Source organism: Equus asinus, chromosome 7, assembly GCF_041296235.1.
Source record: "Equus asinus isolate D_3611 breed Donkey chromosome 7, EquAss-T2T_v2, whole genome shotgun sequence".
NCBI classification, from domain to species: domain Eukaryota; kingdom Metazoa; phylum Chordata; class Mammalia; order Perissodactyla; family Equidae; genus Equus; species Equus asinus.
In genome coordinates, this window is record NC_091796.1 from 98,539,406 (window position 1) to 98,556,045 (window position 16,640).

Genomic DNA, 16,640 nt, shown 5'->3' on the forward strand with positions numbered 1-16,640 from the left:
CATGCTAGTGGTTAAAAACAAATCAGATTTGGGCTTGTCTGTAAAACTGGGGTATTTTCTGGTATTAGAATGGGCTTAGGGATGGTCTTTTAATTGTGGTTTCACACATAATCTTATAATTTATAGTTTATGTATAATTACTATATTTAATCTAGGAGTAAACTGAGCCATTAATTTAGATGAAATATAGGGTCCTTAACATAAGTATTGTAGGAGGGTCTCTGAGGATGAGAAAAGATCAAATGCAGGATAACAAGCCATCTTTTTTTAAAAAAAAAAAACGTTTTGCAAAGAGAATCCATTCATGCATTAACTCAGCAAATTATTGATTTGTAAGATGTCCGTGAACCACAGAGGCAAGTAGGGAAGTCCCGAGGCTAGCATATCTTGTCTGGATTATAGGCTTGACTATCAGGCAGACCTGGATGTGGACTAGATGTGCCCCTGCACAGAGCGCTCCCCCTCATGAGCCTGAGTCTCCTCATCTGGAACAGGCTGGGCAGCAGGTTCTCTTGAGGATAAGGGATATGTGTACAGGGCCTGGCGTTGTTCCTGATACACAGTTGGCCCTCAGTAGTAGGAGATGCTGTTATTTCTGGATTGTTTTCTTATTGGCCAAATAGAGGAATTGGGGAAGGCTGTTGTTCTCGTAGTCTTTAAAGTAGGATTTTTTTTTTCTATAAATAATCTTGAATTCAAAGGATTCAATCCGGTGAACTTAGAAATTGAGTAGGTGCTAATCTTATTCATACCTTGTCTTAATCATACATGTCTTTAGGGCGAGATTATGAAAAATATGATTTGTTTTATTTAATATCTCATCCTTACCCCAGCATCATTGACAACAGTGACTACCTTTTCTCAAGAAGTTTATGTAATCTGTAATGCAGATTATAGTATTAGGTCTAGCAAAATGGGAGAATTGTTAATAATTATAATAGCCATCAGGTTCTGAGCACTAAGCTCTCAGCTATATCCCTTTGTTTCTTCCTTACCATTACCCTGTAAGGGAGGTGATAACTCTCATTTTACAGCCTGAAGAAATGTAAGCATGGAGAAGGAAAGTTACTTCCCGTCACCAGTAAAGTGGCAGAGCCGGGACTAGAACCCTAGTCTGTCTGATTCCAGAAGATGCATTCTTAACCATTATGGATATTGCCTGCCTCTCAAGAATTTGTCTGATTTAGTCAAATTTATGACAAAAATTAATCTACCTTTTACTAACCCTGAAAACACGATGGTAGGGGAAAATAGTTGTGCTTACTGCTTTTTCCTCTAAATCCACAAAGTTGTGTGAATACAGAATATTACACTGTGATTATCTGGGAGTATCGGTTATCTATCAGTTCTTTCAAACAGTATGTGAAGTGCCAGAGTTTGTGGAGATGAGTATAAAACAGAATGTACCAAAAGATAAAGAGCAAAGTTAAGATGCTGATTTTAATCTCGTATAGTACTCTGTGAATAGATTTATCCTTAACCTGTATGTGGAAAATAGAGAAACCTAGAGTTGTTCTTTGCCACTACTCGATTTTACAGGAAATCCAGAAGGTGGTTTTTGAGTTTGAAGAAGTGACAGTAGTGACCCCCAGAGAAATAAGTTACAGAAGAAACATGGGAAGATGTGAAAGCAGATAATAGTAATAAAGCTAAAAAAAAATAATACACTTACCTCAGGTGATATGAGAGAAAAGTTATATTCTTACTGTGTATTGATTACTTATGCACACACAAAAAACTAGTGATAACCTGCAATATCAGGGAATTAATGCAGGGAATTTCTTTTAGATGTTATATATTTCTGTTCTTTTTGAAGTTGTTAGGTTATCATCTTGCCTTTTTTTTTTTTTTTTTGCTGAGAGAGATTGGCCCTGAGCTAACATCTGTTACCAATCTTCCTCTTTTTTTTGGCTTGAGGAAGATTCACCCTGAGCTAACATCTGTGCCAGTCCTCCTCTATTTTATATGTGGGACACCATCACAGCATGGCTGACGATTGGTATAGGTCTGCACCTAGGATCTGAACCTGTGAACCTGGGCCACCAAAGCAGAGCGCGCTGAACTTGCCTACTAGGCCACGGGTCTGGCCCCTGAAGTGGTTAGCTTTTGAATAAAGATCTAAGTCTCCCAGTGAGCCACTGTCTCCTCATACTCATGAGACCAAATGATGTATGTGCTGCGGCAGCTGTAGTATCCTGTTCATTTCTCTCACCCTTTCCATGTTATATAATGGAGTGTCAGTTTGTATGCTCCTTGTAGGCTGAGACCACGTCTCGCACATCCTGTCCCTCCAGCGCCTGCTGTGCCCAGCTCCTGGCACATAATGATGACTCAGCAAATGTTGACCTGAACAGTTAAGTATTGCTTTCACATGTAAGGTGCATCTTTTTAAGGATATGGAGGCTCAGCAGGTTAGTGAAGCAGAATCAGCAAGAGAACAGTTACAAGATCTGCAAGACCAAATAGCCCAGCAGAAGGCGTCTAAACAAGAACTAGAGGCAGAGCTGGATCGACAGAAGCAGGTAAGGATTTGAGGTTGATGATTACTGGGGAAGACTCCGTCCCCTAGTGGTCATACGAGGAGACGTCCTGGTAAAGCAGCTTACTGAAATTCTTAACAGCGTGAGCTCACAGTGTTGATGGTAGATGGTCCCTCCTACCTTATTACCCCATCCTCCTCATTGTTTGTTTGGCTTTTTTTGTGTTCTTTTTCTTTCTTTTTTTTTTGAGGAAGATTAGCCCTGAGCTAACATCTGCTGCCAGTCCTCCTCTTTTTGCTGAGGAAGACTGGCTCTGAGTTAACATCCACGCCCATCTGCCTCTACTTTACATGTAGGACGCCTGCCACAGCATGGCTTGCCAAGCGGTGCCATGTCCACACCCGGGATCCAAACTGGCAAACCCCGGGCCACCAAAGTGGAACATGTGCACTTAAATGCTGCACCACCGGGCTGGCCCCTGTTTGTTTTTTAAGAGATGAAAAGTAGAAGCACAAAAATGAGACTTGCCTAATATCATACAACTAATTATAGAACAGGATAGTGCCCAGGGTTCCTGTCGCAGAGTTCTGTCTGCTGCCCTGTCTGTATTTTATTGTATCTTTTTGTTGGAGTATGTATGTATAGAAAACTTAAAAATGTCAGTTGATTTTCATATTTTATTTGTGCTTTCTAGGAACATCAGTAAATATTCTTTAATAGAAACATATATGCCTTAGTACCATTAGACTACTCTTTCTGTTGAGAAAAGATGCTTATACAGACTGTTCCTACAAATCATGTTTAGAATTATATTTCATTGTTCAATCAGCAGTTGTCTGCTCCTCAAGCCAAATTATTCTACTTTAATATACTTATGTAATAGTTTAAATATTAACACAGTTGAACTTGCTTATGCCACATTTGCATAATTTTGTATCTAATATTAATAACATCTCTAATTTACTGAGAAATGACATTGTTATAGGCACCTAGTTTACATTATCTTATTTCATCCTCAAAATTGTTATTCTGTTCGTTTTACAGAGAGAAAACTATTCTTATAATTCTCAGTGCATCACTCCTAACATTTCCAGCTTTGCATATTTATATTCTTTAAAGAGTTTTTTCATTGGGATTTATCATTTCTGAAGCTAGTTCTATTCTCAATGTTTGTTTTTATTATGAAAGTTGCGCTTAAATCTATTTCCTGAGTATTAAGAGAAAAATTCACCAAGTGGCAACCTGTGGGGTACATCATAGCTGTTTAGATAATTTAGTCATAAGATTAGCTGTCCTTTCAGAAATTGCATTTTAATTTATTAAAAGGCAAAAATTTGATGTTCTTGATGGTGAGTGAGATAATTTTCATTTTATTGTGGCAGATGGTTTTACTGCATCCACTTCCAGTGCCTTTTTTAAGATGAGGGAGTTAAGTAGAGGAAAGTGGAGCTGAAGGCAGCTGTGGGCTGTTCACTTAGTAATCAGATGTTTTAGATGTAAAGTGCTCAATCTTGGGATTAAATAGTCCTGTAGCGCTCCTTATTAATTTAAGTAATTTCAGCCTTGAATTTTGTGCTAGCCTAGAGCTATAAAATCAGGCAAACCTTGTAAATAGTGATTCTCCAACCCTAATTACCCTCCTGATTTTCTCTCTTCTCGTTTATCTCAATTTGTTGAGTCTGTGAAATGAGCAGGTTGAGCCAAGTGTCTGAAGTAGTCTCTAGCAGTTTGATGTTCCATGTCGTGTTTACTTCTTCGTGCAGCTCCCTTTACGTCTTTTATTAGCATAGTTAAGCATAATGCTTTTGAAGGTACTTAGTTAATTACTCTCTCTTCCCTGGCATGTGCTTTGCTCTTAAATTCTGACCTGACTCTGACTGGTCATATCCATTGGACAACTAGTAGTTCACTAGTGCAGCTGTTAGTGAATCTGGAGGTATTTCTTTTTTTCTCTCTCACTTTTATCGATGATAGAGTAAAACCGGTGCAAGATATTGCCTGATGCAAATAACCATATGGAAAGCTGCTCAGCATCCTTAGCCATTAGGGAAATGCAGATTGAAACCACAATGAGATACCACTGCGTACCTGTTAGAATAGCTGCACTTACCGAGCCTGACAGTAGCGAGTGTTGGAACTGGAACTCTCCTGTTGCTATGGGAATGCAAAATGGTACAGGTATTTTGAAAGAAAACTCGGAAAACAGTTTGGCAGCTTTTCTTCCCTTATTAGACATACACTTTTGTGGTCCAGGGGTTCTGTTCCTACATATCTATCCAAGAAAAATGGGAATATGTGATCACATAAAGACTTGTGCTTGGATGTCATGTGGAGGCATTAACTTTTCATCAGACCATCCGAGTCCAATGTCTCAGTCGGTTCACACGCATCACGTGTTGCTTGAATGGCGACCGTGTGTCAGGCGCTGTTTCAAGTACTGGGGATGAAATAGGGAGCTCTGATCTAACTTTTGCTCATTTGTGCCTCACTTTGTAGGAATTCCACTACATGGAAGAAGATCTGTATCGAACAAAGAACACACTGCAAAGCAGAATTAAAGATCGAGAAGAAGAAATTCAGAAACTCAGGAATCAGGTAGGAATCAGCGTTCACAACTTGGGAGAAGATAGCATGGTGAAGCTACATTTTTTAAAGGGTACAGTAAGCCTTTTTCCCGTATTTTCACCTGAGTTCTCTTGTTGCAGTAGTGAGATAATTTATTTTCAGCCTGATTCACAATTTTCATCTAATGCCGTTTGAGTCTGCATTCACTATATTCAGGGGCTTGCTTCTTAGAGAAGTATCTTATAGCCAGAGTCACCCAAAGAGATGTGAATTACCGCAAAATTTGTACCGTCTAACTTCAGTGGTGGTTGTGCTGATCGCCAGTTACGTAATTTTGGTTTCTCTTTCCTAAGGAAAATCCAATGATAAACCTTCCTATTAACAATTGATAGGTCTTTCATAAGGTCATCAAGACCCTTTTTAACTCTGGAAATGTAAAACAGAAGATAACAAGTGCCTAGCACCTAGATTTATTAGCCTTTATCATTAACTGACAAAGTCATGCATGCTTGCCCTGTAATTGTACATTGTCCTTTCCTCCCTTATACTCAGATGATTGACTTAATAAATAATGGACTTATTGATCATTTAAATAATTTGCATAAAGATTGACTAATTATTTTTTAGTTAGCTAATGACTTAGTTTGAACATGAAACGTCAAATAATTTTAATTTTCTAAGTTTTTAGAATTCATAGTAGTCCATAATTTGTAATGTTTTAAAATATTTCATTTTAATTTTTATAAGAGTTGGGAACAGCTAATTGATTTATATGTTCCCTTCTCCTTCTCTTACCTACATTTGTGCAATGCTTACAAACGGTAACGTGATTTGCTAAAAGAAAGTCAAGAAAAGAAAGGAGCATAAAGCGCAAATTGGTTTAATCTTAGAGAAAGCTCCTATATTTATTATTTATTGAGTACCTCCTATGTGTAAGATACTGTGCTGTTTTTGTTAATCAGGAATCAACTATAGGAAGATGTGTCTTAAAGATTTTTCATCTAAGTAGAACAGAGGAAAAACTTTGTCTCAGAGAAGGAATTTGCCTTGTACAATTTACGATTTTATTTTTCCTTTCTCTCCCAAAGCCCCCCAGTACACAGTTGTGTATTTTTAGTTGTGAGTCCTTCTAGTTGTGGCATGTGGGATGCTGCTTCAGCATGACTTGCCAGGCAGTGCCGTGTCCATGCCCAGGATTCGAACCGGCGAAACCCTGGGCCAGCGAAGCAGAGCGCATGAACTTAACCACTCGGCCATGGGGCCAGCCTCTGCCTTGTACAATTTAAAAAGAGACTATCATCTTAATACATTAAAAAAAACCCCACACAATCAGAATGAGTTAAGATTTATACTGAGTGAACAGTAAAAATGCTGCATCTGCTTATCCTTTTACCTCTGGGCCTCCTAAATACCATGTGCAACAGGCACTGTTATCCTCACTTATCGATGAGGAAACAGATTCAGAGAGGTGACAGCTGGGAAATTGATGAGCTGAGGTGAAGACCTCACATTGTGGTCTTTGTGCTGTACCACAACTGTTGAGTTACGGAAGGTTTTGAATCCAGACTGAGAAGTGCGAACTGTGTTCCTGGACCAGTGCTTTGAGATATTTTTGACCATGATGCCACAGTAAGAAATAAAGTTTACATCGTGACTCAATACTCACACACACACACACGTTCAAAACCAAAACGGCAGTTATACAAAATAATGCTAATACTATGTGCTGTGTGCTCTATGTCCCGTTCTATTCTATTTTTTTTAAATGCCAGTTGTGATCCACTAAATTGACTTGGTGACCCACTAGTACAGTTTGAAAATCGCTTCTGTAGACAGTGAAAGAATCGTTATAGAGTTTTGAAAAATCAGTTAATGCCAGCGTTTCCCTATGGGAATGGAGTACCGTGGTTTCTATGTTGTATGACTTTGGTTTTATGTAATAATTTAATGAATGCTTTGCCTTTCAGCTTACCAATAAAACTTTAAGCAATAGCAGTCAATCCGAGTTAGAAAATCGACTGCATCAGCTGACAGAGACTCTGATCCAGAAGCAGACCATGCTGGAGAGTCTCAGCACGGAGAAGAACTCGCTGGTCTTCCAGCTGGAGCGCCTGGAGCAGCAGATGCACTCCGCGGCCGGCAGTGGTAGTAATGGGCCTTCCATTAACATGTCTGGAGTTGACAACGGCGAAGGTAACAGAAACGTTTCATTGCCGTAATTTCCAACCTTGCTAATTCAAACATGGCTTTGAAAAGTTAGAGAAAGACCGTTTCATTTGAAAGGAAGCTTCGTCCAACCGAGTCCCCGCTTTTCTCCAGACGTGTGGCCTGGGCCCTGCGCTGTTGGTGTGATCATTAGCCAGCCGGACAGTGGACTGATTAAGATCCCTTACTAGTGTGGGACCCGGAGAAGGGAGGCCCGAGGACCGAAAATCCTACAGGAGTCTGTAGGACGCTCGACAAGTTGTCGCTGACAAGTGACTGAGTAGAAAGGCGCTTTCAGGGCCTCAGAGCCAGATTTGCTTCAATCTTCCCGCCCATAATTGTGACTAGAAAGCTTAATACGTAGTCACTGGAGTATCTCCAGTCTATGATTTTAACAGAGAAATCTACAGATTCCCACAATACGTAACCAAACAGTGTTAAAGATTTTAGTATAAGCTTCAACAGGCAAGTTTTTACTTTTAGAAACTTGTAAAGCCTACAAAGTAGTCATTCAGGAAATCTCCCAGCTTTTTGGTTTTAATTTTTTTATTCTTAAATTTTTAAAACATAACGTTATTTTATATATATATATATATTTTTTCATAATAGCACATGGTTGCTATAAAAAGAAATACCAAAAAAAAGGAAATTAAAATCACCTGATAGTCTCTTGTCCTCAGATAAAACTTTGGAACATCTTCTTTCAGACTTTTTTCCTATATATGTTTGTAGTATCTGTTTTATTGATTTTCAACTTTTTTCATATAAATTTTTATAATATATTTTACACAATAACTTATATATTGCTTCATAGAAATCTGTCACATGAAAATACCATAATTTGTTGAATCAGTTCCTTATGGTTGGCGATTTAGATTGTGGCTAATTTTGTAACTAATGGCAGTTCTGAGGAAAATATCCTCTGTACGTATTTTCTATTAGGATAAATTCTTAACAATGGACTTGCTGAATCCATAGGTATACGCGTTTAAAGGCTTTTTATTTTTGTTGCCAAAATCAGCAAATAATTATTAAGTGCCTACTTGGTTCCAGTTACTGTTCTAGGCATTGGAGATGCAGTGGTCATCAAAAGAGACCAGAATCTCTGCCCTGTGGATCATGCCTTGTGGTGTTGCCGGGGGTACAGGTGGAGGAGACAGGCGATAAATGAACTATGTGAGATGGCACTTTGTGCTGCAGAGGATGGTTACGCAGGGAAGGTAGATACACGGTGCCAAGCGTGAGATGGGATTCTAATTTAAATAGGGCGGTCAAGGAAGACCTCATTGAAAAAGTGGCACTTTGTTAAAGTCCCGAAGGAGGTAGGGTAGTAGACTATGAGGAGAGCCACAGGAAAATGTTCCAGGCAGAGAGAGGAGCAGGTGCAAAGACCCTGAGGCGGGAGTGTTGCTGGTAGGTTGCAGAGATAGCAAGGGGCCGGGAGCGGCTGAAGTAGACTGAGTGAGGGGGAGAGTAGGGTAAGCGGGATGAGGAGAGCCTGGAGGAGACCGTCTAGGCCTGTATAGGGACTTTTACTCTGAATGAAGTAGGAAGCCACTGAAGGGTCTTTAATAAGATGCCGCTGGCTGCGCTGTCCAGAGCAGACTGCAGAGAGCTGGGAGTGAAGGCAGGGAGACCAGGGAGGAGCCATTGTGTCAGTCCGTGGGAGAGACAGTGGTGGTTCCAACCAGAGTGGGCACCTTGGGGATTTATTTTAAGGGTGAGCTGACAGAATTTGCTGGCAGATTGGATGTGGAGTTTGGGACAAAGAAAGGAGTCAAGGTTTTTGGCCTGAGCAGATGGAAGGGTGGAGCTGTCGTGTACTGAGAGCGGAAAACTGCAGGACGAGTAGGTTGGCAGTGAGGACAGGAAATCAGGATCCTAGTTGGGGCCTGCTGAGTCTGGATGTCTGTTAGACGCCCAGACGGAAATGACGTAGCCGGTTGGACACGTCTCACTTTGGAGGGGTCTGGGCTGGAGCTAATGGATTTGGGAGTCGTCAGTGTTGTAGAGCGGGTGTCCAGCCTCGCTCTTGCTGGCACAGGAGGAGAGTGCCCGTTAGTATGGACTCAGCAACACTTGGTGTTTGCAAACTTTAAGTTTTGCTCATTTCATAGGAGAATAATTTTCTTAGTTTTTAAATTTTTGTTTTTTTGGATATGGAAGTTTAAACATTTTATAGAATGAGTTTATCTATCTTTCCTTTATGCTTTCATCTTCTTTGGGTGTAGTGCTTAGAGAGTTGGCCTTGAGAATTTCTTCCATATGTAATATAATGAATATTCAACTAAAATTTTGTTAGAAAATTGGTTTTGGTGTCTGTACATTAATTCATTTTTTTCTTGTTTAAACAGGCACGCGTCTGCGAAATGTTCCTGTGCTTTTTAATGACACAGAAACTAATCTGGCAGGAATGTATGGAAAAGTCCGCAAAGCTGCCAGTTCAATTGACCAATTTAGGTAAGCAGTACCAGTAACGATGAGTGATGGACTGTCCAGTATTTTTGTAACGTTTTCCAGTGGTTTCAATCATAGTGAGTCCCATTAGGCAGAGCTGATATTTAAAGTGACATTTACTTTATTCCTCTCATGGTATTTCAGTGTCATGAAGTTGCTTTAAAAGGTCTACAACTGCCTATATTTTATTGAAGATGATTACCTCTGACCATTTCTCTTCTTTCTATAACAGACTCTGTTAAAAAACTCATGGGGCCGGCCCCGTGGCCGAGTGGTTAAGTTCACGCGCTCTGCTTTAGCGGCCCAGGGTTTTGCCGGTTCGGATCCTGGCCGCGCACCTAGTACCACTCACCTGGCCGGGCAGAAGCGGTGTCCCATGTAGCAGAACCAGAAGGACCTATAACTAGAATATACAACTATGTACAGGGTGGTGGAGGGACGCTTTGGGAAGAAGAAGAAGAAGAAAAAAAGATTGGCAACAGATGTTAGCTCAGGTGCCAATCTTTTAAAAAAAAAAAAGAAAAACCTCATTAGGGGCTGGCCTCATGGCCTAACTTAGTGGTTAAGTTCGGTGCACTCCACTTCAGCGGCCCAGGTTCGGTTCCTGAGTGTAGACCTACACCACTCGTTGGCAGCCACTCTGTGGTGGCATCCCACATACAACCTAGAGGAAGATTGGCACAGATGTTAGCTCAGGGACAATCTTCCTCGGCCAGAAAAAAGAAAAATTAAATTTCATTGAGCAAGCCTCTGTCTCATGTAAATAGATCTATTTGAATATTTTATCTCATTATCATGTGATTAGAATATAAGATGCTGCTGTAATAAATGAACAGTACTCATTTTAATGTTTTAAATGTTTAAATTACATACTACCCAAATAGTATGTAATTTATATGTATGTTATGTATATTATAAATAGCCTTGTATATTAGCAGACACCTACTTTATAAAGAAAATGTTTTAATAGTTTATATATAGCTTTGATAAAGTTCATGTCTAAATAACCTACTAAACTCTTCTGCCTTTCAGTGTTGATAATTAAACAAAGTTTTAATGGATTGTTGTATAATAGAACAATCTTTTTTTAAGTTTTTGTGCTAGGATAAAGCAATGGTGTTAAAAATAAGGAGGGCAATTTACTAAGATTCCTGAAGCCACAGGCTTAGAAGCCACAGTCATTCTCTCCAAATTATTAAGCACATCCATCTCAACTATTCATTTATTCAGCATACATAATACTTTTTAGAGAACCTATGTGCAAGGCATTGTGCTAGTGGCAATGACAGAAGCAGAAAGGCATAGAAGAAAGGTGTATTTGCTTGTATGTGTATCCATCTTGATGCGGGAAAAGGTTGCAAGTAGGTGGGAGTAATAAGGTCTGGATGTCTTGATGTTTCCCATGCTGACTTTAAATGTTTACTTGAGTTTCTATAGTTCTGTGCCTTTTAGAAGCATGTATCCATGCGAAAATTTCCAGATTAGCTATTTGCAGATTAATTCCAACCAGAGTCTTCTTTTCCCATTTGTGTGTTCACACCAGCCTTATCTTTTGTAACTTCTTTGGTTCCTAAAAGAAAAATGATTTAGACAGGGACCCAGTTTGTCTTCTACAGTTGTAGCTCCAGAATCAAGAGAAGTAGCTTGTGCTAAAGTTTAACAGCCAAACCCCAAATAATGACAAAAGTATTTGTTTACTACTGTCACATTTCTGTATAGTTATTTCAGGTAATCATTTAACGATCTTCTATAGAATAATCTTTCTTTTATGGCGGCCATGTAAATAGTTTAAATGAGTGAAATTTTAAAAAGCATCAGAAACTGTTGCCACAGGAAGATCTGTTTTGAGTGTAACTCTCTTCTCCTCTCCACCCCCACCACTATTTGCACAGCATCCGTCTGGGAATTTTTCTCCGAAGATACCCCATAGCACGCGTTTTTGTAATTATATATATGGTAAGTAAATTTGTTTGAAAAAACAATGCTGCACTTGATTTTTAACTCGTTTTTTTTTCGCTGCTCATCTTTTTGCCGAAAAGTTTAGCAATCAACTTTGAAAGAAAAGAACTCATTGTTAGTAATTATGACTTTTTTCCCTTAGAGTATGCACATAAAATGACAATTCATTCTGTCTAAGAAATTGCTGAAAGGTTTTCCTACGATAACGTTAACTGTAGGCAGTTTAATAGTTACCTCCATTCTGAGGCCCCCTAATGATAGTGATAGAAGACAATTGATTTCGTTTTTATCTCGATGTAAAGTTGCTTCAATTTTTTCCATGTGTTTTGCTTTATTTTCCAAAGGGATCTCAAAGTTGATTTATTTTCTTTCGGATTTCTTAGCTCTCATAAAATGACGACCATAGTTTGGCATGTCATTTCGTGTGTCCTGTGAGCCTAAAAAGCTCACGGTCCATGATGAGTGAGGATGTGTACAAGTAGTTGAGTTGAATTAAAACAGGCAGTTTTCTTGAAAAGAAATAAAAGCATACCTAGAAATTTCTCTGTGATCCACTAGAGGGAAGAGTTAGTCCTTTAAATAAAAAGTTTTTAAGAAGAGAGGGATGGGGAGAACAAAAGAAAGAAAACTGAATGGCCTGGGAAAGGGTCCAGTACACCCACATCCGGTTGCTTTCCTGCGCTGCAGAGTGTGAGGAGCACATGCGCCGTCGGTTGGCGTGAGATGGGGCGCGGTGCACTGCAGAGGCGCAAGGCCCTGAGTGACGGCCCTCACTCTGGTTCAGCGCTCTCATGAGGGCGTTAGTGGAACTTTATCACCACAGGCCCTGTGCTGGACCCTAGATCAGCCTCTGAAACCTGGCACATTATTCCTGGCAAGAACATCTCCCTGTCACCTCTTCACCAAATCATGGCTCAACCCTCTTTCTAAACACCAGCCAGAACTCGGCTCTAGAAAGCCTTTCCGACCAGCTTCATGTTTATCTAGCAATTTTAATCATGCCATTTACTCTGCAGTGTCGTTACCGGACTGATTATTTATGTGTCCATGCCATGTGCGTAATGTGAATGTGTTGAGGACTTCACGCCTCTCCGCTGAGAATTCTGTAGGGGCAGCTCCGTATTCCCCTCCCTGGTGCTCAGCTCCTTTGACTGTTCATACATCTGGTTCATCCTTATTTGTCCAGTCAGTGTTCAGAGCCCCTACAGGGTTGCAGACCCAGCGCTAGCCTCAGGTGTACAGAGACGAATAAGACGTGGTGCTGGCCCTCAGGGCACTCACAGTGGGCCTTGCTGGAGATGGATTTATTGCTAATGCATACATTGCTTTTCTTTCCTTAGGCTTTGCTTCACCTCTGGGTCATGATTGTTCTGTTGACCTATTCGCCAGAAATGCACCATGACCAACCAGATGGCCAGTGAACTGACCCAGTGTTTCATGATTGGTTGTCTTTGTCCAGACTTGGGATCTGTAAGAGGGCCGCCTGCCTAAAATTCCTGAGGAGGGTGCACAAGATTATTTTATCACTATAAGCTTTTAACCTTTTAAGTTATTATGCAAGTGCTCTGCTACATAAATCTTCCTCTGATTTCCATCAGATGGTGAGAGTTTCTGAAACAGACGGTAATTTAGCAACGTCAGCTCTGCTTTTCCTGAGGTCAGTGGTTCAGTGTGTGCACACAGTGATGCTGGGGTCGCTCACCTCTGTACAGACCGTCCTGTATTTTAGGTGACACTCATTATGGGTTATAATCAGGGAAACTAATTGTATTTAGTGATATAAATAAAATGTTTTCTTTTTGATAATTCCGTCTGCGTTTATATTCTCATATAGTTAAGTTTGTAAATATAGGTGTACTTTTTACATGTTAAAGGCCTGATTGGTATAAATCTTTTTATAAATACATAAATAAAATTTACTGTGCATTTTTCTTTTTTTAAAATAATAGTTTTTCATCCCCCTTAAACAAGACCTTTCCAGATGTGTTTTAGTGAGTAGAGCCAGAATGGTTTTTTTTTAAGATTTTATTTTTCCTTTTTCTCCCAAAGTCCCCCCGGTACATAGTTGTGTGTTTTTAGTTGTGGGTCCTTCTAGTTGTGGCATGTAGGATGCTGCATCAGCATGGCTTGATGAGCAGTGCCATGTTCGCAGCCAGGTTTTGAACCAGCGAAACCCTAGGCCACCAAAGCAGAGCACGTGAACCCAACCACTCGGCCAGGGAGCTGGCCCCTAGAGCCAGAATTCAGTCAGGAGCTGACGTCACTTTAATTGCTTCTTAGTGGTTTGCTCCGGCTCCCAGTGTGTGCTCTTCTCTTCCTCTCTCTCCCCACCCTCACTGTGCTATCTTCCTTCTGTCCTTTTTTTTTTTGGTGAGGAAGATTGGCCTTGAGCTAACATCTGTTGCCAATCTTCCTCTTTTTGCTTGAGGAAGATTGTTGCTGAGCTAACATCTATGCCAGTCTTGTATGTAGGATGCTGCCACAGCGTGGCTTGATGAGCAGTCTGTAGGTCCATGCCTGAGATCTGAACCTGCGAACCCTGGGCCACTGAAGCAGAGTGCGCAAACTTAACCACTATGCCACCGGGCTAGCCCCTCCTTCAATTCTTATTCACTCATTCATTGTCTTCCTCCACCTTTTTTCCTTTTCTCCATGCTATACCTTGGGTTAGCTCAGGACATCCATAGCCCCTGCTTGTAGCATTTAGGAATTGAATCTGGTGTAGCACCATTTGCATTTTTAACTTTTTTTTCTGTGAGGAAGATTGTCCCTGAGCTAACATCTGTACCAGTCTTCCTCTACTCTGTATGTGGGATGCCTCCATAGCATGGCTGACAAGTGGAGTAGGTCTGCATCCAGGATCTGAACCCACGAACCCCGGAGCGGAGCGTGCAGAACTTCAACCGCTAGGCCATGGGGCCGATCCCCAATTTGCATTTTTAAAGCACTCCAATGCAGAGACGTTTTAGAGTTATTCTTTGAAAAGAGATGTTTTCTTTGTCTTATGTCCAGTATAATGTCTCTTTCAGCTTTCCTTTTCCTCCACACTTCTGAATCCTTTCTCTGTCCCCTGGGTACTCGGTTCTCTCTCGACTGTCATTGATACATGGATCTTGGGCTGTGCAAGTGTGCAGTCCTTGCCATCAGGAATGTCTTTGAAGCAGTCTGCTGGTGCCTAACTGAAAACCCAACTGGAGTTTCTGTTCTTAATGATGTTTCTACTGTGACTGTCATTGACCTATAAATTCTTCGAAAGTTTTGGTGCAGTAGATGTATATGTTTCTTACTTTTCACCAGAAAATGAAGTTTTAAAGGTCCTCCTAGATATGTTTGTGCTTTTTTTCACCTGAGCATGAATGAAAAAGGCAGGCAGTTCCACACCATCTAAAAGTGGGTGTGGGATATTGGAGGGTGGGGTAGAGACATGTCGTTAAATCTGTAGGATTTATGGCACAGCTCTCATTCGGGTATGATGGCTCTCAGAGTCCGAGCTGTGAAGTCAGGTCTGATCTCAAACAGAATAGTTTAGTCTTCTTAATATCTTTTGAAGGTTTTTTTTTTTCCTTTCTTCTAATTTGGAAACATTTCTGGAAAATGATTGAAACCAGGTTACATACTTAAAATGGAAAACAGCACATGCTTCATCCTCACGTCTTGCCAGACTTCCCGTCTCTGCGTGTCCTCCTGGCTTTTGTTGGGATGGCCCTAAATCTTTTGTTCAGCCTTTACACATTCTTGGCGTTGGAAATAGTTTGACAAAGTGTTTCCGAGATTATTTTTCTGCTGTTAGTGAAATCTTTTGAGTTTCAGTTTCAGTATTCTTGACCACTGACAAACTGGGGATTTTTGAAAAGAGTTACCATTCACTTATCCTCAAATAACACAAAAGCTTCTTGACCTAATTAAAAGAATCGCTTGAGAGCCGAGTTTTTTTCCTTCTCAATCCGATGTATCCGTGTAAAGACAGACGTAAATATACACACATTATCAGAGGTCTTGTACTGCTTTGTATTTATAGCTGTCAATTGGAAAGTAAGATTATTATAAGAAAATTTCCATTTCTCTAGACTTTGTGCTTGCCAAAAACTGCCATTTCTATTGCTACAGAACAAAAACTTGAAAAGCATAGGTTTTGTTAAGATGTAGTGGAACCGGGCTTACCCTGTTAGTTCTGTAGACGAGGGATCGGAACGTCTGGGTGTGGGCAGTCCAGCCTTTGCTTAAGGAGCTTACGTCTGACTCACTCTGGAGGGGAAAAAACCCAACTACAGTCACGCGTCGCTTAATGACAGGCCCGTGTTCTGAGAAATGAGTGGTTAGGTTATTTCGTCACTGCAAACATCATGGAGTGCACGCACAGAAACCTAGATGGCACAGCCCACTACACACCAAGGCTCTATGGTACTCGGGACCACCGTTGTATGTGCGGTCTGTCGTTGAAAATGTCGTCATGCGGCACGTGACTACTCAGATAGGCCTCATTGGACCCCGGCTCCCTATTGCAAGAGGCCCGCTGTATTGGAAAAGGCCAGTATGGGCATCGTAGTCTGGGTGGAAGCAGAAGGAAAGAACTGGTAAAGCTGAAGAGGATGGTCAGGGACTGACGGCTGGAAGCTCTTCAGGCTGTGATCACTCAGAAGAAAGAAAGGACTGAGAGAAATGTCTTAGTGGTTGTTCTGAACGCATTGAGGCTAGTGTTCCTATTAACTCTTTCCTGAGTGAGAAGAATGTGGATTAAAGGATTCTGAACTTCCACCTTCCTATGAGTGGTCTGCTTTCCAGACACGGATGCAAACAAACACTTTCCAACAAGTGAAACTTTCTCTTCTGTACGAACACTTGTCAAGTGTGTTGCATACAGAAGCCACATTTATAGATGTCCCCAAGAAAAATAGTGGTGGTAAAATAATTTGACTTTTAGCCATAAGAAGACTACAAAGTAATCCACATCGTGAGTGCCATGGGTGCTGGCCC

At 40.7% G+C, this 16,640-nt stretch overlaps 1 protein-coding gene across 1 annotated transcript in view; it reads left to right on the forward strand.

The window, feature by feature from the left end:
* The window catches only part of GOLGA5 (golgin A5), a 33,308-nt gene extending 19,836 nt beyond the window's left edge, over positions 1-13,472 (forward strand). Inside the window, exons 8-13 of the mRNA XM_070514215.1 lie at positions 2,394-2,522; positions 4,977-5,075; positions 7,013-7,238; positions 9,605-9,710; positions 11,600-11,663; positions 13,007-13,472. Coding sequence (XP_070370316.1) covers positions 2,394-2,522; positions 4,977-5,075; positions 7,013-7,238; positions 9,605-9,710; positions 11,600-11,663; positions 13,007-13,087 — 705 coding nt within the window. The 3' untranslated portion in view covers positions 13,088-13,472. The remainder of the gene's footprint in view (positions 1-2,393; positions 2,523-4,976; positions 5,076-7,012; positions 7,239-9,604; positions 9,711-11,599; positions 11,664-13,006) is intronic.
* The last annotated feature ends 3,168 nt before the right edge of the window (positions 13,473-16,640 follow it).